Below are 26,333 nucleotides of genomic sequence, written 5' to 3'. Positions count from 1 at the left end.
GGTAACTTGAGAACCTATCATGGTTCTCCTTGCTTATTAGTTTGATTCTGACTGAGAATCAGTAGGGATAGATTGGTATTCCATAAGTTGTTGGTAGTGCTTTACTCAGTTGGTAGCGGGTGTGGCTCAGGAGGAGGTCCAGTCTCATAAAGGGCCTTTAGCTTGAGCCAGATCTCTTGGTGGACTTGCTATAGGGCTTGCTTGAGGGGGGATAAAAGCTCATAACAAATGTGATTGCAAGTTAGGAATAACATTTAGTTGACATCACACAAGTCCCTTAGCCCTGCAGATACAGGTACAGATAAACATAGTTTTACACCAAAGCCCCAATTCTGACCCTATTTATATTACAGCTAATTTGATTACATACCAACTTTACTCATATGCTCTAATTTTAAGACATACTGATACCATTTGTTACATACTCAAACTTTCTAGGGATTGTCTTTCTCACTTTTAACATGCCAAAACCTTTTAATCTAAAGGAAACATTTTTGTTTCCCCAATTCTCTCTCTAAAGTCTTTCCTTATACAGTTTTATAATCTGTGTCTTATAAAATTTAACATATCTCCACTCACACCATCTTCTACTTCCTCACGCCATCAGCGACTTACTGGAACATTCTGTGATAATTGACTTTTTAAATCCCTTTCTTATCCAGAGGAAACCATTTTCTCTATCCCTTTCTCTAAGGCTTTCTATACTAACTTTCCTCTTTACATTTCCTGGGGCTTCTTTGCTGCTAGAGTTTTAAACTGTCTACATTTTCTTTTCCTCTGGTTTGTAGAATCCGGTTTATCTCAACTACATCAAGGCAATTTACTGTGACTCCACCCACAGGCTGTTGGGGAAAACAAAGGTGGGGCAAGGGTCAGTCCGATGGGAATGCTGCTCCTTAAGAAACCAGACCAGAGCCAACTATCATGAGTTACTATTTTAAAGTGGATTTCTCCAGTTCCTCTAAGTGCCTAAGGTTGGCCAGTGGCATCTGTAACATCCACCCCCAGGAGGGCTCCATGAAGATGCCCCCAGCAGTTTAAATCTGTCCAGTTACCTTGGTACCTGGCACACCTGATGGCAGTTACCTCCCTCTCTTCTCTGAGGTCACACCCTAATCCATCTGGACACATTTTAATACTCTTGGACACCCCTCCCAACCCAGGCATTGCCTGGAAGTGACTCTCCAGCCTGTCATACATGCTTTGAATTTAGCAGCAGGCCAGTCTGCTTGAAAATTTCTTACAATATCCAATTTTCTTAATACAGCTAGTTAACTCCAGTTAACTCAAGAATGTCCCCCCCAAAATTTAAGTTTTAGCATATCCAAAGTACTTTCCAGCAAAAACCAGCTGCGTGTGATAAGAGTCCCATCTGAAGATGTAGATTCTTCCAGATGACTGTTAGACTCTCCTTGATCCTCACTCAATGGGCAGGGGCCATGGTGGTGTCAGGCAGCAGTGGCTACCAGTGGTTACAGTAGAATGTCACACCTTCTGCTGGGTTACCTGCAACTTTCTCCATAGACTGGTTAGAGAAGCTTAACCTAAGTTAACCTAAAGCCTAACTTTAGTCAAATTTCCTAGTATTCTTCTGATTCCTTCTTAAGCACACTAGCTTTTGTAGGCTGGCACATCACTAAATGTCAAGACAGCTTTAGGTAATCAATGGCCCTTGGGTCATTTTGCCAGGGCAATAAGTTTAAATCAGATATTTCCAATAAGGCTAGGAATTGTTTTTTTTAAGCCAACATAGAAGGCTTGGCCTGTAACCATTTTTCACAAGTGCAGTCTCTGTATACTGTTACCCTTGTTTTCCATGCCTCTAGTTTATCCTGCCTCATCTTTCCAAAAACAACTCTGGTCCCTTGGTCCTAAAAGGGGGGCTGATGGGCGAAGATCATCCATCTTCTATAACTTCTTCAGACTGACTCAGGGGCGTTGGCCTTACCTAGTCAGGAACCTATAACCTTAGTCTACTTTACCAAGGAGGAGCTTTACTCCAAACTGGAAATTACATTCAACATTTTAACTTTCAACTATACAGACTTCTTTTTGGGCTACTGCAGTGTAGCCTTTTTTTTTTTTTTTTGGCCAGTCCTGGGCCTTGGACTCAGGGCCTGAGCACTGTCCCTGGTTTCTTCCCGCTCAAGGCTAGCACTCTGCCACTTGAGCCACAGCGCCGCTTCTGGCCGTTTTCTGTATATGTGGTGCTGGGGAATCGAACCTAGGGCCTCGTGTATCCGAGGCAGGCACTCTTGCCACTAGGCTATATCCCCAGCCCCACAGTGTAGCCTTTTAACATTCTAGTTTGTAAAAGCTTTGTCCTGACTGGCTGGGGAACTGATCTCTGATGACCTAAAAAAATGCCTACATTACCTTTGCAGGCCTTTAACAGATCTCAATAAGGACACAATCTCAGGTCTACAAGCTTTCTTTCCTGAATGGATGTATCAGCTTAAAATTCTCACTGCTTTGAGTAGATGCGGGGGGTTGGGATTTTAAACTATCCTCTCATTTGACAAACTTACCCTTACTACTCACTATCACAGATGACTGGCAAGTTCCTGTCCAGTAGACAGACATGGGCATTAGAAAGGCATGCTTATGAACTATTCTTCTAGGACTTCCTGGCTTTGATTAACTTTGGAAAAGCCAAACAGGAGTGACTCTAGGATCTGACACCATCTCTGCCATGCAAGCAGTGGCTTACTGCCTCTGGATGCTCCATCACTTTTGTCCCAGGAGTGACTTTTCACTGGACTTGGGCTCAGGGCCTGAGCGCTGTTCCTCAGCTCTCCAGCTCAAGACTAGCACCCTACCACTTTGAGCCTCAAAGCGACTCACGACTCTGTTCCCAGCACTCTGCTAGCTGATTAGAGATGAAGACTCTCACAGGGACCTTTCTTTGCCCGGGCTGGCTTTGAACTGCAGATTTCAGATCAGTGAGTCTTACAAGAGGCCACTTTACTCCAATTAAAAGCAACAAGGTGGTCCACACAGAAGTAGTTTTTAAGCATGCTCTTACCTGGAACTTAAGGGCCAATGTTGCATCTTGACAAACTTGTAGGAATCACCTGTCCTTCTCTGTGGGCCTGCTGGAAACTGTTACAAAAAACCCACAAAGAAACTGGAATGGCAATTAAACACTTTGGTAGCCATAATTCTCCTTTTCTCACTTTGCAATAATCATTTAGGACAATTTTACTTCCAAATTTCTTATCTAGAAATGTATTCTTGATTTCCAAAGCCTTTTTACTAACCTCTGCTTTAACACTAACACTTTGGCTTTTATCTGCATTGGAAAAACTCTGAAGCTTACAGGCATTTTGAAACCAGGTGCCACCCTTTGCCTCCGGGCTGCTTGTTTTAAAAGAGCCTTTTTTCTTTTTTTTCTTTCTTCAGTCCCAGTTACCGCATGGCATGAAGACCTTTGAACTCAAATGACAATTTTTCCTTAATGCAAGAATTACAATTACAGAATTAGAAATACTTATCCATTCAGCTTTCCAATAAATTAGTGAGAAACATTGGCCCATTTTGCCATTTCTTCCTACATACATAGAGTTAATGAGAGTTTACTCCTATCCCCATTAGTTTAATATATATCCTTTAAAATCCAAATTACAAAAATAGCACTGGAATCAGATCACATCAGATAAATAAACTTTTCAACCATTTAAAAAACTTTTCCAATTCTTAGTACCTCTCAAGGGGCAGTTTTAGAAATTCCAGTCAAATCATTCATTTTTACCCCAAGGTTTCCAATGTTCACCTGAAAACAAAGATGAAAGAAAGCCCTCTATTGGCCTGTCCTACCGAATGGCCTATCTCCATCCTATTTCTCAGAGCTTGATGAACTGTCTTGGTGCCGGCTTGTCCTCTTCCACCATGAATGGACACCCTCTTATGGCTGTCCCACCATGTGGATTCCCTCCAGGGCCTGTGCCACCACGTGGACTGGCTAAGCTGCACCTTTGCCAGATCACCCCTCACTCCTGTGGATAGGCACACAGGCCCATCCCAGGTTTTTCCTGTCCTTTCCTATTGGTTTTTGAACTGAGAAACCAAAGCATTTTTTTTTAACAGTAATAAACCTTTACATCCAAATTTCTGATACTTAGCTTTGATTTTTTAATTAAACATTTTTTAACTATAGTTCCTCTTTAAAACAATACAATAATCCTTTAAAACATTTGGTAATGCCCAGACTTGATGACCATTTGAACTTTAAACTTAAACCATTAAACCATTGACCATTAAACTTAATTTTGCATCATACTACAGTCTTGAACATGTTCACACTCACACATGCACACACACGTATTCAAAAGATCTTAAAGCATGCAAAATAAGCATTGGCCATACATTTTCCAGTGCAAGAGGTATTTTTGTCTATCTTACTCCTGCAACACCCAAATTTTAAGACAAAACCTTTAACAAATGATTTTAGCATTCTCCAGCCTCATTTTCCAGGGCTTGATAGTCTTAGTAAAACAGTTTTAGTCTTAGTAAAACATTTTAGCACACCAAATAATTTTCTGCTTAAGAAGGCTGAGTGGGGGGTCCCTCAGAGTTCTTTTTGTGGACACTCACACTCTGATTGTGAACCATTGCCTGTACATCTTTCCAATGAGCTATGCAGGTTTGTCACAAAAGGGACTGTCAGACTTACAAACAACACAGAGACGACAGCGCTGCATGGTGGGGTCACTCCCTGCCACCTGAGGGTTGCTTGGGCTGGCCCCATGTCCACCCCTGGGCAGCTGCCAGAGTGGCTGAACCAGTTTACATTCCCACCAACAATGAAGTAGGGTTCCCTTTTGGCCACATCCCTCCAACAATTGTTATTGTTAGTTTTCTTGATATATGACATTCTTACTGGGGTGAGATGGAATCTCAATGTTGTTTTGATTTGCATTTCTTTTATGGCCAGTGATGTAGAGCACTTTTTCATATGTAGGAGCCAGTTACTTTAGGACTGTGGTAACTAGACCTAGAAAGCTCTTTCTTAAGCTACAGGATCTCCTGTATGTAATGTGGAAATGATCTTTTTAGTTTGATCACCATGACCATAATCAGGATGATGGAGTGACTGACAGGGGGAAGAGCAGCTGACAACTCCCTCCTGCTTTATCTCAGCTTCTGAAACAAGACAGCATTGGCTAAGTAGCTGTTATGTGTCTTACTCTTCATATTTTTTTTTATCTTCCCTCCTCACAGCATCTTCAGGAGGTACAGGCTGGCTCAGGCATATTCTTAAATGAAGATAGAGAGATAACGTGATAATACCTTGTCCAAACTCCCAGGACTAGAAGGGGGAAATCCAGAGACCAACCAGATGCCAGGCAATGACACATGATTTGCAAAGGGGCACTTACTCAATTTCCATTTCCAGGTCTTTTTTGTTCTCTCAGTACTTTTTTTTTTTGCCAGTCCTGGGCCTTGGACTCAGGGCCTGAGCACTGTCCCTGGCTTCTTCCCGCTCAAGGCTAGCACTCTGCCACTTGAGCCACAGTGCCGCTTCTGGCCGTTTTCTGTATATGTGGTGGCTGGGGAATCGAACCTAGGGCCTCGTGTATCCGAGGCAGGCACTCTTGCCACCAGCCCCTTTTTTTGTTTGTTTGTTTGGTTGGTTGTGGGGCTTGAACTCTGGGCCTGGCACTATCCCTGAGCTCTTCAGCTCAAGGCTAGTGCTCTCCCACTTGAGCCACAGCGCCACTTCCTGTTTTCTGGTCATTAATTGGTGCCAGGCTGGTGCACAGGATGCACAGGCATGTCAGAAAAGGAAAGGCTGCTCCAGCAGTATTGTTGCTGCTGTCTTCACAACTTCCCAGATTATGAGCAGAATGTGTCCTTATGGAGCCCTACATTATGGAAGACTTCTGCAGTTTAAGTGATGTTAAGATGATAGAGGGATCACTTGAATGCTGTCTATGTGTTCTGATGAGATTCAGATAAAAGGACATAACCCTGAGGCAACAGGACTTACAGCTTCTTGTTTTACATGGCCCTAAAGAGGAAAGGGAAAAGAAATGGAACATCATATTCTTAGGCGCACAGACCTTTAGGACAATGTTTGACATTCAGCAGATGCTTATGTACCTGTGAACTGAACCATAGCGCCTGCCTTTGGTAGAGCAACCACTGAGTGAAGACAGGGTCTCTGTAGTTTATCTCACCATGTCTTTACCCTAGCTCTGACCATACAGCATGAGACAAGTGACTTTGTGGAGCTCACATGGCCAGAAGAAGTGTCACTGTGAAGCCTCAGACAAATTCAGGTTCATCATGTGTCGCCTCTTCTACACAAGTAAAGACAAGGTAGCTTGTCCGGCCCACAGCTTACTGTGGAGACCTTCAGATAGATAGTGAGACCATTATGTTTTCTAATCAGAAGTTTCTCAATTTGCCAACCCCTATCTGACTGTGCAAATGTGTTTTGATCCTAAGGCATTTATAGATAAGAAGCAGCTAATCTGAGACTATCTTCCTTATTAATCTTTAATTACTCACTACAGAAGTATCAGAAATTCATGTAAAAAGAAGAACTGACTAATTATATCATACATCCTTTATCAGTCAGAATTCATTGTTGAGTTAACAAAACCAATCGATTTAAATAATCTATGTAAGTCCATTAAGATATATAAACATTGTCAGCTCAATAACGAAGAGAAGGTGATTAAGATAATTAAAAGTAGATATGCTAGTTATTATGGAGCAGTTCAGTAAAAATAAGTATTTTCCTCTTTCCCAAATTGTTCCCATGTAGAAAGAAACCCATTGGAGCTCTCATTAACCCCTTACCCTGTGTCTGTTGGTTTTCAACACAAGTGATCAGCTTCAAGATTATTTACAGAATTATTGTGACAATTACGAAGAAACTCTGAACTTTTTATTTGAAGCTTTTATCATAGAATCATGAACTTTATTCTCCTAATGTGGAAGGGAATAGACCAGATTTATTAGTGAATTTAGATTAGAAGGCCAGGGTTATAAAAGAACCATTAATTAACAGTAACTTTTCATGTTGATTTTACTTTTATGATGTAGACAACATATGCTAAAATTTTAAGCAAGTCAGAGATGTTTTCATGACCTCTCATTTTGGCAGATATTCTTCCTCCTTTTTCTGTAACTATGAGACCCCATGAATTTTATGCAAAATCCAGTCATACTATACAAAATATTCAGAAACTTGGTTCTATTTTTTATTGTAGTTAAATGTATTTGAATATCTCACTACATTTGGTGACATCAGATGTGTAGTCAGTCCCTCACTGTATGGTCATTATGTGGATTTGCTTTCTACTTGGAATGCATCAAAAATGGACTCATCCCTGAGCCAAATGCACTGAAGGACATGCATATGTTTTTGCATGGTTGAGTGTGCTTCTTTAATGAATAACATCTAGAAAGTGAAGTGACTGCACCAAAGCTTATATACATGTAAATCCTCCTACAATGTTCACCAAGCAAGGTGTCAGGTTTTCTTTATATACCTAAAACAGCAGGAAGGCACTAAATAACAGTAGCTTTATGTTCAGTCTTCATTTGCACTCCCTTGAATTATGTCTTCTGACCCTTGCCGTGTCTCACTGGTTTTACCTTGTTGAACTATCATTTTCCTCCATCATGCATATTTGCTCTAATATTATGGTGTGTGTTTTGTATCTGCTTAAAGAACTCACTCATCTCCTGTCCAGATGGCCATCCAAGAGCAGGTTGCTACAAGTGCCAGGGGATGGAATGTTAACATCTCCACCCATAATGCCTTGAAAATCGGTTTGAGTGTATCATTATTGTGCACCTCTTTGGGGGAGAGAATATTAACCACTCCTCTCCTCATTATACTGCCAACTTCCTCTTGCTTGCTGAGCAGATGTTTCAGGAGATATTTCAAACTTTTAGAAGAACATAAAACATATAATCTTTATTTTCAGTGTTGGGAGCCATCATGCAATATAGGTTTTTGTTTGTATACATGTAATTTGTCATTTACATTTGATTTTCATTGTCATGATGGACAATAGGAAAGGGATTTAAATAGTTGGAAAAGACTTTGCTTGGCTACCTTTGTCAGCTTCACATGTTTTCTGAAGTTCATTGTGAAGTGTATCATATATTATACCAAAAACTTCTTATCCAGATCTTTCCATAGAATAAATATAAAAGGGTAATATTAAAAATTGGTTTAGTTTTGACAGGTAAGGTGTTGCTAAATCTATCTAAAATTAATGAGCTAACTGATTGAATTATGGAAGAAAAGGTGAAATATGAGAGTGGTTTTGTGCAGTCAGAGTTAAAATTTAAGGTCAAACCACTGATGCATGAAGAGAGATGTCTCTAAGAAGAGAAAAGGCATATTTTTCTGATTTTCTTTGAAGTCTAACTCCAAGTCATGCATTAAATGAACAATATTATCATAAAAATGAGGGTGCTAATTCTGTCCAATGCTGAAACTTGAAAAATGATTTTACAGAAGCATAAGCCATGCATTGCATGAACACAATAGTAACTGGGTTGGTATTGTAAAGTCAATTTAAAATGCCTCCCACAGCCCATGTTTGTGCAAAATGGAATAGAGGAGAGCATCTTTCGCAAGCTCATCTCAGAACTTCCTGGTGCCCTGGTTTTAATTTGCAGCATTTTCTTTAGAATTGTTTCTCTATTGCTTTTCCTGCCATGGATTTGCTTTTGAAAGTAATGGATTCCGCATTAAAAGTATGAAGACAGTATTTTCTTTCAGTGTTCACTTGTTCTGTACTACTAATTATGTCCAGTTTAGTTTCAAATTACATAAGAAGTTTTTGTAATGCAAAAGATCCCTGGGATTCCTTGTTTTGGTGAAAATATTGTGGCTTCATCTGCTTCATTACCTAATCCCTACACATTTTCATTCAAAAGGTTATTTAATCAAAAGTACACCAATAAAACCATAAAATATTTAATGGAGTCTCAGCAATTTTGCATCAGTTTCTTACATTACATGAGCCTGCCAGCATTTTAATAATATGGTTTTTTTATGTGGAACTTTGGATTCTCTAAAATATACCCACTTACTTCCTCTACTTTTGGTTTATTTATCTGTTTCTGAAAGGGTTAGAGATTTTCATCTTATTTTTTGAGTCTATGCCAAACTTTTCTTTTCTGGCTTTGTTCCTAGTTTTTTCCATTAGTATCTTCTCTACAGTTTTGATTTTTTTTTTTGTTTCTTTGTTCTGATTGATCCATTCAACAAACATTATTGAGTGCTCAGTGTTAAGTGCAGGGGCTGCCTCAGTAGAAGGATTGACTGCCCTAAGGCAAGGATACTAAGAGACAGGTATCACAATACAGTGTGTCCATTGTGGTCTTGGTAGGAGTCTGGAGGAAGGCACACAGTCAGACCCAGTGATCATTTCTTGGAAGAAGTGATATGAAATGGACACATGCAGATAAATGGACATTAGTCATATGTAGGAAGATATTGCCAGGGAGAGAAGGAAGATAAAATGAACAATTTATGGGGGGAGTATGTTATATGCAGATTGTATGAACCCTGGACCCTGCCCCTCAGGAAAAAGTTCATTGTGTCTGGAGCCCATGGGATGAGGATAAGCAGGGATGGGGAGTACCTAATATTCAGTGAGCAGATAAAGTAATGAAGAATTCCGTGGCAAATGCTTCCTGTGAAGAAAGTTGGCAGCAACTGGCTCCACTGTCCTGGTCCCCAGCCCACCTGAGATCTTGGGCCCTGAGACAACTCCATTGTGACTTGGAGTGGACAGTGTGCTCCAGGGACCAAGTCCCCTCTTTGGGGCACTTAAGTGTTTTCTTGTGCCTAGTCGCACAGCACCTTGCCTTTAATGAAAGTGACCTCTGTGTCCTCCAGAGGAGGCCTTGGACATGTGATCTGTTCCCAAGAGGAGTTGCTTGCCATCACCCACACCATCCCCTTCTTCCCTAGCTCTGTCATCTATAGATCTTGTTCTGTTTATACATATTACACACACAGATCCACCTCCTTCCGCTCTTGTGAACTATATGCATGCATATGCAGTGGACTTCCTTACAGGTACCATGTCATCCAGTGAGTCTATGGTAGACTGCCAGTGCTGCCACCCTTGTGTGAGCCAGAGGAAACCCACTAGGAGGAAAGGGGGATCAGGAAGCTGTAGTAACTAAGTCCTGGCATCATGTGGCAAGTCCTGATGCAGTACCACCTTGATGCCCTAAACTCCTTTTTCTATTACCTCAGTATGTCAGTAGCCAGCTGGTCTTCACCTTTTCCAAGGTTGCTTGGCCCACTCTTGTCCTTCCAAGAGACCCTCTCCATGCCCTGGGAATTTTCAGGAAAGATTCACCACTTTGACAGGAAGGGAAAAGGTTGAATGCTTTTGTTGAGTTGAGACAGGTCTCAACTCTACACCAGGGTGGGAGAAGATAAGTCAAATTACAGAGGACACTGCCTCTAGCAGCAATGATAAGCCTTGCTCCATCTTCCTCCTTAGACTGCTGAATTAGCTTGACGAAGGGCAAAGAAAAGCTACTTGTAAGGCAGTCTTATTGTAAGGCTAGAGCGGGCCACATCTTCAATTGGAAACTTATGTGGTCATCCATCATCATTAGTTTCACAGAAAAGAAATCTAGATAATATCCGCAAAAATTCACCAGCTGAAAGCTATTTGAACAGGAAGCTACGAGGTGGTCTAGAGACAGGTCCATGGCAGGGCATCCTTGGTATTGTTTCAGAGGTGCAATGAGCATGTGCAGCTGGCAGACTCCTTTGTATAGATGCTGGGTGTACACCATTCCCGCCTTCCACGTATGGCCAATCCTTACTCCCCTCAGAGATACAGACCAGATTGCTCAGCATAGCTTGATCCTGACATAGTCAAGTTAAATTAGTGAAGTGCAAGCTTGGATGATGCCACTAACATGCTGGCTGAGGTTCAGAAGAACAGATTCCTCTACTGTGTCTATACATGCACAGTGACAGTGAGTATGGTTCTAATTATTGCTACATACGTATGTCCCTGATGAGGGCACAAGTTTCTTGATCTTCATCTTCTGCTGCCCCTTAAAACTATAGGCTTCTGCAGCTGCAAAGAACTTTCAGATCTATTCCCTTCCTGGATTCTTCTTGGACCTCCTGGAGAGCAAACTGAAGCTGAATTGACATAGGAATCTGGAATCCTTTCAGTTCAATCAATTCCAACAGCATAAATTAGGCACAATTTTGGTGAAATAAAAAAAAAATTGACCTGGAAAATAGAGGAATAAGAAGGAAAAACCAAGATAGGAGTTTTAGGGAGGAAATTTAGGGCTTCAAGATACTGGACAGCTGAATGCAGGTAGCTTTAGCATAGAGGCATTAACTATCTCCAAGGAATCTGAAAAGGCCACTGCAATCCCAACCCCCTTCTGTGCTCTCATCAAAGACCTCATGCTGCTCCTGCTTCTTACTCTATCTTCCTTTTTTTTTTTGTTTGTTTGTCTCATGAGTGCAACAATGGCCACTGAAACTCCACATTAGCATCCCAAGGAAGAAAAAAGGAACAGATATAATAGTTTTCTTTCAATGGCAGAAAAATGAAACTGCCAGAAAACTTTTTCTTATGTCTCACTGGTTGGGGATGGGTTACCTGACCACCTGTCTCTGCAAGATAAGCTGTGAAGGCAAGTATCCAGCAGAGGGGAACTGATAGCTGTGATTGGCTGATACTGATTATGATTTGTCATCAGGCTGTGGGAAATGGCCTATTGTCATCCCAAATTACACCAATCAGCCACAGAGGTGCAAGAGAGGGAAGTGACTGTTTCCTTAGCAATTCCCAGTCTCTATTCAATGTGGATAAGACTTTGGCAAACTCCTGTTTCATGTTGAATTGTGTATATGCTTCCTGGATCCTGAGGTGACATACTATTTGTGGAACAAAATTCACACTTTCATTTCTTTTCTTTAAGTATAATCTTATTGTTATTGAGGTTTTGTATAGAGGGGTTACCATTTCATAAGTCAAGTAATGAGTACGTTTATTTTTGGACAATATCACGCCTTCCCTCACTTTTCCCTAATTACCTGCTCCTGCCCCTGACCAAGAGTTTCATAGTTCACTTTCCACATAGTATCTACTGTCTACCATGCCTGCATTTTTTGTTTTTTTTTTGTTTTTTTTTTTTGTTTTTTTTTTTTTTGGCCAGTCCTGGGCCTTGGCCTGAGCACTGTCCCTGGCTTCTTCCTGCTCAAGGCTAGCACTCTGCCACTTGAGCCACAGCGCCGCTTCTGGCCGTTTTCTGTATATGTGGTGGCTGGGGAATCGAACCTAGGGCCTCGTGTATCTGAGGCAGGCACTCTTGCCACTAGGCTATATCCCCAGCCCAATGCCTGCATTTTTTTACTCCTTCTTCCATTTTTGCACCCACTTGCCTCCCAAAAAAAACAGAAAAAAGAACAAACAAAGCAAAAATATTACCACTACCATCAACAGAAATGATATATGTTTCCATTTCCTGGAATTCATTTTAATAAATGGTATTTTAAATGTTCAAAGACATTATGCCTTTGCGTTCCTACCCTAAGAGTATCTTCCTTTAGTTTCACTGTTTGTATGCCAGAGTCCTGCTTATCATGCCCCTAGTCAGTGCGTTTTAGGTCTAGTTTCCACATTTGTTTCTCTGAGCTTGGCTTACCTCACTTAACATGATTTGTTTTAAGTCCTTGCAAATGACAAAATGTTATTTTTTCTAATGGACAAATAAAATTCCATTGTGTTTAAGCACCAAATTTTTTTGATCCACGTACCCATTGTAGGACATCTGAGCTGTTTCCTTAGCTTGGCAGTTGTGAATAGTGCAGCAATGAACATGGATGTGCAGGTGTCTTTACTATGTTCTGACTTATAGATACTCAACTGGGTAGATACTCAAGAGTGACATTGCTGGGTCATAGGTTTATATTTTTGAGGAGCCTCTAAACCTCCTTCCAGAGAAATTGTACTAGTTTCCATTCCCACCAATAGTGCAATCAGGATCCTTTTACTGCACATTCCCAAAATTTATTGTTGCTCAAATCCTCCATGTTGACCAGTGTAACTGGGGTAAAATGGAATCTCAGAGTTGTTTTGATATGTAGTACCTTTATGGTCAAGGATGTCAAGCATTTCCTCATGTGTTTCTTTATTAATTTTACTTCCTCTGCAAAGTCCCTCTTTAGCTTCTTTGCGCATTTAAAGATCAGTTTATTAGCTTGGGGAAGGACTGAGCTTTTTGTACATTTTGTATATTAAGCCTTTGTTAGATATATTGCTGGTTAAGATCTCCTAGTCTGTTGACTGTATTTCTAGTTTAGTAACTATGTCCTTTGTTGTGCAGAAACTTTTTATTTTGATGTAATCCCATTTTTCAAGTCTCGCTCCTATCTACTGGATCTCTTTTCAATGAGTTTTTGCTTGTGCCTATGAGTTCTAATGTTTCTCCTACTCCCTCTTACAGTAATTTCAAAGTTTCAGGTTTGACATTGAGATTTTTGATCCATTTTGAGTTGAAGTTAGTACCTGATGAGAAACAGTCATCTGCTTTTAGTGTTCTACATATGGATGCCCAGTTTTCCCAAAACCAATTATTGGAGAGGCTTTTTTAAAAACATTTTTTATTGTCAAACTGATGTTCGGAGAGGTTACAGTTTTATACGTTAGGCATTGTATACATTTCTTGTACTGTTTGTTACCTCCTTCCTCATTCCCCCTTCCCCCTCCCCCTTTCGCTTTCCCCCCATGAGTTGTTCAGTCGATTTACACCAGTTTTGCAAGTATTGCTTTTGTAGTCATTTGTCTTTTTACCCTGTGTCTTTCGATTTTGGTATTCCCTTTCAGTTTCCTAGTTCTAATACCAGTATACACGGTTCCCAATGTACTCAGATAAGATACAGAGATAGTGCAGGTACAACCACAGGAAGGGGATACAAGAGAGTCATCAATAATAGAAGCTAGGGTTTCACATCACATATTGAAAGTAATTACAACAGTGATATAACAGTTGTTTCCATAACATGGAGTTTATTTCACTTAACATCATCTTCTCTGTTCATAAGGGTACAGCTATTGAACTCTTGTGATCCTCTGCTGTGACTAGCCGAAAACCTGTGCTAATTATTCCCTATGAGGGAGACCATAGAGTCCATGTTTCTTTGGGTCTGGCTCACTTCACTTAGTATAATTTTTTCCAAGTCCTTCCATTTCCTTACAAATGGGGCAATGTCATTCTTTCTGATAGAGGCATAAAATTCCATTGTGTATCTGTACCACATTTTCCTGATCCATTCATCTACTGAGGGCTATCTGGGTTGGTTCCATATTCTAGCTATGACAAATTGTGCTGTGATGAACATTGTTGTGCTGGTGGCTTTCATGTGTTCTTGTTTGTGGTCTTTTGGGTAGATGCCCAAAAGTGGGGCTACTGGGTCATAGGGGAGCTCTGTGTTTAGCCTTCTGAGGACTCTCCATACTGCTTGCCAGAGTGGCTGAACCAGTTTACATTCCCAGCAACAATGAAGTAGGGTTCCCTTTTGGCCGCATCCCCTCCAACATTTGTTATTGTTAGTTTTCTTGATATAGGACATTCTTACTGGGGTGAGGTGGAATCTCAATGTTGTTTTGATTTGCATTTCTTTTATGGCCAGTGATGTAGAGCACTTTTTCATATGTCTCTTGGCCATTCTCATTTCCTCATCAGACAAGTCTCTTTTTAAGTCTTTAGACCACTTGTTGAGAGGACTATTGGTTCTTTGCAGTTTTGTTTTGGAGGAATTTAGTTTTTTTTGTTCTGCATATATTTTAGATATGAGGCCTTTGTCTGTTGAATGGCTGGTAAAGATCTTTTCCCAATCTGTGGGCTTTCTGTTTATCTTGCGAGCTATGTCCTTTGCCCTGCAGAAGCTCTGCAGTTTGATGCAGTCCCATTTGTCCATCCTTTCTTTGATTTGTAGCATTTCTGGGTCTTTGTTAAGGAAGTTCCGTCCTGTGCCAAGGAGCCCAAGTGTTTCTCCTACTCCTTCCTTTAGTGTTTTCAGGTTATCTGTTTTGATTTGGAGGTCTTTGATCCATTTGGAATTGATTTTGGTGCAGGGTGATATATAAGGATCTAGTTTTAGTTTGTTGCATGTGTTGAACCAGTTTTGCCAGCACCATTTGTTAAAGAGGCTATCTTCCTTCCAGACTATTTTTTTAGCTCCTTTATCAAAGATTAAGTAGGCATAGTTCTGTGGGTTCATTTCTGGGTCTTCAATTCCGTTCCATTGGTCTTCAGGCCTGTTCCGGTGCTAATACCAAGCTGTTTTTATTACTATAGCTTTATAATACAGCTTGAAGTTGGGTATTATAATTCCTCCAGCACTGTTCTTTCTGCTTAGGATTGTTTTTGCTATTCTGGGTCTTTTAATGTTCCATATAAATTTCTGGATTGCTTCCTCTATTTCATTAAAAAATGGTGTTGGGATATTAATGGGTATTGCATTGAATTTGTAGATAGCCTTTGGCAATATTGCCATTTTGATTATATTAATCCTCCCAATCCAGGAGCATGGGAGGTTTTTCCATTTCCTTAGTTCTGCCTTAATTTCATTTTTCAGGTTTTTAAAGTTCTCATCATAGAGGTCTTTCACTTCTTTGGTTAAGGTTATTCCTAGGTATTTTATGTTTTTTGAAGCTATTGAAAAAGGAGTTGCTTTCCTGATTTCAGGGAGAGGCTATTTTTTTTTTTTTTTTTACCATATAGTTTTGGCTCTCTTGCCAAATTTCAGATAACTGTAAGTGTATGGTTTTATCTAGGTCTTCTACTCTGTTTAATTAATCTTCAGGCCTGTTTTTATTCCAGTACAAAGCTGTTTTTGTTATTAGAGCTCTGAGTGGACCTTGAGGCCTGGGATTGTGATATCACAAGGATTGGTTTTTGCCTAAAATTTTTTTGGCTAGTTGAGATATTTTGTTGTTCCTTATTAATTTTTGGATTGCTTTTTCTATCTTGGTAAAGAATGTCATTGAAATTTTGATGGTGCTAAATTTGTAGATGAACTTTGGTATTTGGCCACTGTCACAATATTCATGAACATGGGAGGTCTTTCCATTTCCTGATGTTGTCTTCAATTTATTTCTTCAGATTTTTATAGTTTTCACTATAGAGGTCTTTTGATTTCTTGGTTAAGTTTATTCCTAATTTTTTTACATTATTGCAAATGAAATTGTTTTCTTGATTTCCCTCTTTGCTTATAAATTGTTGGTATACAAAGGGGCTGATGATTTTCATGTGTTTGTTTTGTATCCTGCTACTTTGCCTCTGTTATTGAGCAGCTCGAAGAGCTTAGGGATGGAGTCACTGTAGTCCTTTCGGTATATAAGCATATCATCTGCAAATAAGGATAGTTTAACTTCTTCCCTTAAGTGTATCCATTTTATGTTTTTCTCTTACCTAATTTCTATGGCTAAGAGTTTCAGAATTGTACTAAAAAGGAGTGGAGAGAGTGGACATTCTTGTTTTGTTCTTGATTTTAGAGGAAATAATATCAGTTTTTCACTGTGTAGTATGGTGTTTGCTCTTGGTTTGTCATATATAACCTTTATTATTTTGACATACTCCCATTTTTTGTTGGTTAACTTTGGAATAACATAAGTGATACTTTTTCTTTTTAGTTCATCAGGGGATATTTAATCTCTAAGACTTAAATAAAAATCTTCAAATGCTTCTGTCTGACTAGAAAGCAGATATAAAAGAAGGGGAAAATTCAGCTAAATGAGGAAATATGAAAGCTTAGTGGCTGGGGAGGAGATTTTGTTTGTTAGAGATTTTGGTGAGTAGAAGTCATCTCATACTGCCTGTACATGAGCCTGGACGTCACTTCTTTCTTACTCCTTTGTGCCTTTCAGCAACTTGATTATGCCCGTTTCAGTATGAAGGGCCAGTGTTTAGAATTACCTGTCGTACGAGGCTGAACTAGCAGGCAAATGAAGTTTAGACTGTGACTAGATGTAGTGAATGTTCAGCAAGACTGATTAGTAATAGTGATGATCTGTATGCCTGCTCACTTGGGAAACATTCTGCACATGATGTCCTATGCATCTCAGTCACTACTATAGCATCATCTAGTTTGTTTTTCACGGTGGTTGTCCCAAACTTATTCTTTATTCTTATTCCCCTGTTGACAACTTCAGTCCTTGCTGACAGTAATCTGAAAGACCAAACTCCTTATCCAGTCTTCACCCAAAAGTGGATGTAAGAGAGTCCTCATTTCTTTCAGCCATATTTCTGGGCTCCTTTAGCCAACAGAGATGCCTTCATTGAGAAAATGGTCTATGATCGATCACTGTGGGATCCACAGATATCCAGGCGTGGATCCTAAAAACAGGTTTTTTTTTTCTTGTGGTGGTTGATATAGTAGAATTTAGTGTACAGGAGAGCAGCCTAACCCAGTGGTTACCCTTCACCAGAAGCGTCTTCCTAATAGAGGTGGAAATGAACTAAGCTTGATGATGATCAGGAGATAGCCAGTGTGGAGAGGTCAAAGCCAGGGCTCTAGGCCTGTGGCCCGATGGGGAAGGTATGAAGGAAAAGGTGGGACATGTCAGAAAATAGGAAGGAAAAAAAAATAGGCCTCAACAGAGCATAATGGAGGTAAGACAAATTAGTGGAGGTATGGGAGTTGTCACCAGGGCTGGGTGCTGAACCCCTAGGAAGCCCTGAGAAGGATCATCAACAGAGGAATGGGAAGCAAGAAGTGACATGAACAACTTTGTGTTCTGGATAGACTTAGTTACAGTGCAGAAAATCAAGCTTGATGAGAGAAATAAAAAAAGAGAAATGAAGATAGGAACTCTCATACATTTTTTTTCCTGGTTGTGAGCACTGAAAAAAATATAATCATATTCTGGGTAGTCAGGAATCAAAAGTGATGATAAGGCAAGCACTGGGAAGGGCAAAGTAGCATTGTGTGACCAACATCTCCCATATTGTTTCAGATGGATGGGAAAATAGCAAGACCTCTCCTTTTCTCCATTTTGTCCCAACTTATGTGTGGTCCACACCATGTGTCCCAAAGATATCTGGAGCTGTATTTATCCACGTCTGTAATGCACATCAGTTGCTACCTACTCCATGGCCTGTCAGCCATGGAACGGCTGTTTTCTGAATAGCTACTTATGAAGGATGGTTGACTAATAGTGAGCCCTGCCATACTCTAGCCCTGCCATACTGTCCTCAAACAAGATAAAAAGTTTGTCTTCGGTACTTAATGACAATTGTTGGTAGGGGGATCCATGGGCAAATGTCATGTGACTAAGTTAAACCTGTAATAGTACTGATATTTATGTATTTGTGAACCTTCAATTACTAACAAGTACCCTTTGTGTATTCTATTAAATGTTTTCTCTTGGTTTTGTTTTTCCATTGCAGTATAATGAAGAGCTTCACTACGTTGAACCATGTCTGAATGGGACTTTGGTGCAAGCTGACAGGACAAACAAGGAGGTAAGGGCTGCGGCCGGGCAGGAGTATCATAGACATGGTAACCCTGTCTCCGTCAAGACTGTACTATAATAGGTCTACCTTAATGTATTAAATCTCATGTGTTGGGGCTGGGAATATGGCCTAGTGGCAAGAGTGCTTGCCTCCTACACATGAAGCTCTTGGTTCGATTCCCCAGCACCACATATATGGAAAACGGCCAGAAGGGGCGCTGTGGCTCAGGTGGCAGAGTGCTAGCCTTGAGCGGGAAGAAGCCAGGGATGGTGCTCAGGCCTTGAGTCCAAGGCCCAGGACTGGCCAAAAAAAAAAAATTTAAATAAATAAATAAATAAATAAATAAATAAATCTCATGTGTTCTTGTAGCTCCAGGGCGTGGAAGCATAGATAAGATCATGACACTACAACTACATTGCAAATGTGTCAACTTTTTCCTTCTTTCCTTGAGCATATCTATGTATGCCTCATACCTCTGTTCATGCCATTTCAAGAATATAATTCTTGCTGAAACTTCAAAGAAAATCAAATTTTCCAATTTCCTTGATTGTACTTGTTATAACTGATTAAATAATCACCGGAGTAGATGTTGGGATAATTTTTCTCCATCAGAAAGTAAGATACAGAAGGAGAGGGTTGACGTGCTTATTATGTCCTAAATATTCAAAGAACTGCCTGTTTAATAAGTAATGTGAAATAAAAGGAAGATCTGTTAATGGTGAGTCCAAGGAAATTCTTACAGTAGAACTTCTATGAAGATATATCTTGCTTCTCTTTGGGCAACACTAAATGTATAAATCTAGCTACTATGACTCTACTATTCCATATCTGTAGCCAATGAATGGTTTAGACAGGTGGTATAGCTATGGCTGTGACTCTTGCCCACCTCATGGGAAGACCATGTTGTTTTACCAGACCTACCACATGGAACTTCTCTTTTTTTGGAGAACAGATTCACTATGAGACCCTGTATATGCTAAGGGAAATGATGTAATTGTACTATGACCATTGGGTATGTGCTCTTGGGAATCCCTGACCAGATGAGGACTAGCATTTTGTTATGGTAGTGGCCAGCTGAAGAAGCTCTAATTTGGGTAACTGTAGGAGAGAACAAAAGAATGTTGGGAGAAACTCATGCCAGTTGGGTCAGGGGTAAGAGTGAATATCTGAGCTTCACTTAGAGGGTGAGTTAGACACTATGACAAGTTTCATTTTTAGGAGGAAGAAACAAAGAAATAGTCACTCAAAGAATAAATGTATTCTAGAAGTGTTCACTTGTGGTTATTTTCTAAACTAAAGTAGGAAAAAATGACTTAGACCTATAACCAGATTCTCAAGGGACTTTTCCTTTGTTGCCTGGATGACTCTACTTTCTTTCCACTAGTTAGAATTAGTCTCAGATAGCTGTCTATTGGCATATTTTTAAAGTTAAGCAGAAAAAAGTGCTTAAATGATCAAAGCCTGGTATTTTCCCCAAAGAAAAAAGGACAGTGTGGTATTTGGAGGTACAAAGTCCTCACAAAAGCAATAACAACAACAAATGAAGCAGGATGCAGGTGATTTATACTTGTAATCAATCCCAGATTCTCAGGAGGCTGAGATCTGAGTATTGAAGTTCAAGTCAGGTAGGCAGGAAAGTCTGTAGGACTCTTTATCTCCAATTTGCCATCAAAAGAGCCAGAAGTGAAGCTGTGGGTCAAGTGGTAGAACACAAGCTTTGAGTTCAAAAGCTCACGAGAGCACCCAGGCCCTGAGTTCAAGTCCCAGGACTGGCACATATACCAAAAGAAAAAGTAAAAGAAAGTGGGATAAGGACCCATTATAGACCAACTCAGTGATTCTGTGGGACCAAACAGGAAGTTGGTCTGTCCCACTGTTTTTATGCTATAGAAGATGACTGCTAAGAAAAAAAGATTAAATAGGATCAGATTCCCATAACATAAAATTAATAATGCCCAGAATGCAATATAAAAATGAGAAAAGAAAAGCCTATATTGATAGGATTCCATTGTTGGAATTATAAAATAGCTTCAACAAACAATTAGGGAGTCTCTTAAACTAAAGAACAGAAGCAATAAAATAGGGCCAAAATAAAATTATAGAACTGAAAAGTATAATCACCAATATGATGATCTCACTGGACCAGCTCAGTAGTAGAGTGAAGATGAGAGTAGAATCAATAGACTTTAGGAAAGATCAATGGAAATTACCTAATCTGAATAACAGAGACAAAATGAACTGTTTCAGAATAAACAGTCCCATAGACATGTGAGACAATAATAAAAGTGCTATCATTCATAATATCAGAGTTCTAGGAGAGAAAATAATGGGACTAAGTATTTAAAGATAAGTTGACATAAACATACATAGTCAAGAGGCTGAACCAACTCCAAGGAGGATAAGTCCAAGTAAATTTATTCCAAGTTACACCATATATATAAGACAAAATATCATAAGAGCAGCCATAGAGAAAGGACATATTGCTTATATGAAACACACATTTGAATGGCAGATTTCTCACAAGAAATCATGAAGACCAAAATACATAACACAGCATTTTTCAAGTACTAAGATAAAAGAATTATCAGCCTAATATTCTGTATCCAGTGAAATATTATTTAGGAATGAAAGGGAAATAAAGACATTTTCAAATAAAGGAATACTATGAGAATTTTTTGACTGAAAACCTATACTTACAACATCTTTGAAATGAGTTCCTTAACAGAGAGGAAAACAGGAGGAAGATTTGGGACTTCTTTGGAAGGGTAAGTGCAGTAGTGTATCTTCATTCTCAGATTTTTAAGGCATATTTGACACTAAAAGCAAAAAGTGTAATTCCACCTGATGTGATGACTCATCTTTGTTGAAAGAATTCATAAAACAGTTGTATTTTAAAAGATATAAGTAAAAAGACCAAAGTAGAACTAAGGTTATTACATGTCACTGGAAGTGGTAAATGTCACTACAATACTTTGACAAATGACATATTTATATTGTAATAACCTAGAATAATCAGTATAAAAACAATGCCAAGAGGTACACTTAAAGAGTAATATAGGAAGGTAAAAGAGAGATACAGGATTAAACAAACAGGATAAAAAGCGAAAATGGCCAAACCTATACCTTAATATAATTAATTATCTTAAATGTGAATGATCTAACCCAAGTAAAAGACACAACTTGCTTGACTAGCTTTAAAAAAGACAAGCAAACAAACATGATCCAATCCTATGTCAACTACACGAAAACACATCTGAAACCAAAATGGCATAGGTCAGTTGACCAAAAAATCTAGTGTAATGTAGTTTATGGAAGAATTGAACCACACTTCCAACCCATAAGATATAGCTGACATATTAGAAGACTTTCCAGCAGCAGCAGAATGCACATTCTTCCCAAGCACTCATGGAAACTTAACCAAGATAGCATATGCTAGATCATAATATAAAACCTCAAAAAATCTGAAGATCTGCAATCATATTGGATACTTTTTCTGATGGTAATAGAATGAACTTTTTAATCAATAGCAGAAACTGCATTAAAACCTCTAAATCCTTAAAAATTGAAGAAACACACTAAGTAACCATGTGTTAAAAGAGAAGTTTAAAAGGAAGTTTAGCAAGCACACAACAATAAAACAACATCTCAAAATACTTTGGACAAAACTATAGTAGGGCTGAGGGAGTTATAGTACTAAATGCTTACATTAAAAGAACAAGGTTTTATAATTAAAGGTGGTGGCTCATGCCACCTCATGAATTTTAGATCCTCTAGAGGCAGATTCCAGGGAAATTGAGTCTTGAAGACAGCCTATACAAAAAGTTGTAAGACTACATCTCAACCAATAAAAGCTGGGCATTGTGCAATTTTCCTGTCATCGCATCTACATGGGAAGTATAAATAGGAGGGTCAAAATTACTGACTGGAACAGGCATAAACACGAGACTCTATTTTTAAAAAATAAAGCAAAAATGCAAGTGGCAGAGTGTTTGCCTGGTAGTACAAGACCCTTGAGTTCAAACATTAGTTGCTCCTCAAATGTAAAGGTTCCCAAATTAATAATCTAAGTTTCTATGCCAAGAAATTATGAAATCAAGGGAAAAAACCCAGGAATCAGCTAAATTCAAGAAGAAAACCACAGAAAAAAAAATGATACCAAAAGCTGGCTTCTCAAAAACAGTATTAATAAAACTAGTAAATCTTTAGTAACATGTATTCATGCTTAACAAAAAATTCAGCAAACTAGGAATAGATAATAACTTCTTCAATTTATGAGAACTATTTACAGAAACCTACAACTACCATCAACCTTAGTGAAAATTACAAAGCCTCTATCCCTAGAACTGACAAATGAGCTCAGGAAGACATTACATGCAAGATCAACATAAAGTGTACTCATATTTCTATATTCAGATTGAGTATCCCTTAAAAGAAATGCTTGGATACAGAAATATTTCATATCTTGGGGTTTTTGAATTTTAGAATATTTGTAAAATCTATTGGTTGATCATCTTTAAGCTAAAAGCCTGAAATCCTAAATGCTACAAAATCAGACTTCCAGGAGGGTTCCAATTATGCAGCATTTCATTTTTCTGATTTTTGAATTTGGGAAACTCAACTTGTACTAGTAATGAACATATGCAAGCCAAAATTAAAAAGAGAATACCATTTACAACTCTTCTAAATAAATAATCATGTATAGGCTCTGTGTGTTAAAAAATACAAATTGCTATTTTTTTTTAAACCCAAGGTCTGGGGCTGGGAATATGGCTTAGATGAAGCCCTGGTTTCAATTCCTCAGCACCACACAAGCTGGAAGTGGTGCTGTGGCTCAAGTGGTAGAGTGCTAGCCTTGAACAAAAAGAAGCCAGGGACAGTGCTCAGGCCCTGAATTCAAGCCCCAGGACTGGCAAAAAGACAAACAAACAAACAAAAAACCCATAACCAAACAATAAAAACCCAAGATCTAAATAATTGTAAAGAATTACCATGTTCATGGATGACAGCATTATAAAGATGTCAGTTCACTTAAAGTTCACCTGAGGATCCATGCAGTCAAAATCCTAAAAGTGTCTGTAGAAGAGATAACCCTATTCTATAATTTACATAGAAAGGCACAGGCTCTAGGATAAAAAACAAAAACAAACAAAAAAAAACTTCAAATGAAGAATAAAGTAAAAATAATTAGACTACCCAGTGCTATCAAATGTAGTAACAGTAATCTAGAGAGTATAACAGTGGTGCTAAAATGTGAATCAATGTAATGGAATAGAGAACACAGATATAGCACTCACACAGTCATGTCCAACTGATTTTTGACAAAGATACAAAAATGATTCAACAAAGGAAACATAATATATTGCAACAAGTGGCAGCAGAGCAATTGAATATCTATAGATTTAAAAACTGAAACAAAATAAAAATTTAACTTCAACCTAATAAACCTTACAACATAAATAAAATTCAACTCAAATAGATTAAAGACTTAGGTGAAAAATGTATAGCATGACATGCTGAAGAAAAACGTCTTTAGGATCTAGGACTAGAAAAGTAGGCCTCTTCCCAAAATCACTAAGAAAAGAAAATTTGGTAACATTAAAAAAATTAAAACAAAGCAAAACTTTTGCTATGTCAAAGATGGTAATAAACGATGGAAAGACAAGTCTCAGACCATGGTGATATATTTACAAACCACATGTCATGCAAAGAATAATATATAAATACGTTTCAAAACTGAGTAAAAAAAACAACTAAATTAGAAATTGGGCAAAGGCCATATAAAGGATATGAAAATGGAAAATAAGTACATGACAACATATTCAATGAGGCAGGAGAAAATACAGATTAAAACCACAATGAAATATCACTATACCTTATCTGATTGGTTAGCTAGGATAAAATGAAAAGAATAAAATACTTTGGGGAGTTAGAAGAGTGAACAAAGAATCCTTCACCCCAAGTTATGCTTTGTATGATTCTATTCATATAGTTCTCTCTAAATGAAAAATGTTCTAACAGTAAAGAACAGTGATTGAGTTGGAGGAAGCATATGAGAGGCCATTGTGGCTATCATGGGCAACATGTGGGAGCCTTGTGTTGATACAATGCTCTTGACCACATCAATGCCAGCACCCGGGCTGTGATGCAGTACTATTATTTGAAACATTTGGAGTCGTTAGAATGTACCTGGTAAAGTCTATATGACTTTTTATTTATTACTTCTTCCAACTGCATGTAGATCTATAACTATCTCAAAGTAAAAAGCATGACTGAAAATAATCTGCACTCTATTAGGAATTCATATCAAGTTATGGTGAACAGTTGTATAAAGTGTGTTAGGTTAATTCAATTATAGTAAGAACATAGTTTTATTTTCCAATGGCACAAAACTTCTTATTTTGGAGGAAATCTCAGAAGACAAAATATTCATTATTCAGTAGTATCCTGGGATATTCTAAACATAAAAGTAAGCTCTGTTGGTTAATTTGAAGCAATTTCCATTTTTATCTTCAGTTCTGTGACAGGCTGAGTACATGCAGCACTCAGTGTATGTGACAGAGACTAAATCCATAAAAAACCAAAATGATGTACCAGAGACTAAATCCATAAAAAAAAATTCATAGACATTTACATAAGTTCACCTAATTATAGGTTTACCCAAATCCTCAAACCTGATGTCAAGAATTGGCCCCTTTCCCAGCTGTGTATTCACTAAGCCTTGCAGGAACTCCAAGTGGTTCTGATAGCTCAGGAGCCCATTACTGGGGAGGGAAGCCTGTCAGCAGCCTTCCAGCTGTGCATAGCTGTATCAGAGAGAATGGCCTACAATAGGCACACTTGCCTGGCTTCCCAGAAGGAAAAGACTGAACCCATCCCAGTGCCTGTGAGGTCCCTAAAGTAAAATGGACAGATAACTGGATAAGCCACCTGGGACAGGATTCTGTTTGAAAAAATAAAACCCATCTGAATGGGAGATCCAAAAAACAATGAAAAAATGAAATTGATTTCACTTTAATAGGAGTAGAACAATCTGTATAAAATTGTGAATCAAACAATCTTGTTTCTTGCTTGACATTCCTATCATGTCCATTTCTGGCCAGCTTTCAGGCTGCTTTTCTACATTCTTTGTGCCATGAAGTACATGTGAACTTCAGTAGAAGTAGTGTGATCATGAGCACTACCTTCTGTCCTTTGAGCTAACTCCTCCAGGAGGCTTCAATGTTTAATGAAAATATTCACTGGTACCTTACAAATTCTAGTGATGGATGAAGATCTGAGATCTTTTCTATCCACACTTTTCATCTAATGAATCTTTCTTGGTGGCCACTGTCCTGTTAGTTCCAGTGAGTTAAAGGATATGAAGACTTGTAGAAGGTGACATATGTCACGCTTTATCCACTGACAGACAGCTGACTCTGGCTTCAGAGCATTTTAAATGATGTCTGAAAATTTTCTGAAAAATCAGTACTAGGTCATTTAAAACATTTGACAAAATTCTGTAAAGCACTGGAGAGGAAAGTGAGAGGAGCTCGGTTCATTTTAAGTGTGTGTGTGTCGGGGGAGGGGGTATTGGCTTTGGTAAACTTGTAGATCCAGTGACAGGTTCCTCATGATTTTGCTAGAAATACCCAAGGGCACATTATCTCTGGGCAAGGAGACCGCGGGTTCTGTTAAGTTTTTGTATTTTAAAGGTATTGTTTACTGTCTGGAGAACATTTTGTTTTGCTGTTTGATATACCAAATAACTGACTGGTTTTCACTTTAAGGATAAAGAAACCATGGCAAATTGGGTGAGCCTGGAGTTCAAATATAGAATTCAAAAGAGTAAACCCTCACTGTAATCT

The 26,333-nt window shown here is 38.8% G+C and overlaps 1 protein-coding gene across 1 annotated transcript in view; it reads left to right on the top strand.

The window, feature by feature from the left end:
- Cacna2d3 (calcium voltage-gated channel auxiliary subunit alpha2delta 3) overlaps positions 1 to 26,333 on the top strand; it is a 929,381-nt gene that overhangs the window by 438,841 nt on the left and 464,207 nt on the right. Inside the window, exon 9 of the mRNA XM_048355814.1 lies at positions 18,424 to 18,498. Within this exon, the coding sequence (XP_048211771.1) occupies positions 18,424 to 18,498 (75 nt within the window). The remainder of the gene's footprint in view (positions 1 to 18,423; positions 18,499 to 26,333) is intronic.

The sequence above is a fragment of the Perognathus longimembris genome, chromosome 10 (genome assembly GCF_023159225.1).
Source record: "Perognathus longimembris pacificus isolate PPM17 chromosome 10, ASM2315922v1, whole genome shotgun sequence".
NCBI classification, from domain to species: Eukaryota; Metazoa; Chordata; class Mammalia; order Rodentia; family Heteromyidae; genus Perognathus; species Perognathus longimembris.
This window is presented reverse-complemented; position numbering and strand designations above follow the sequence as displayed.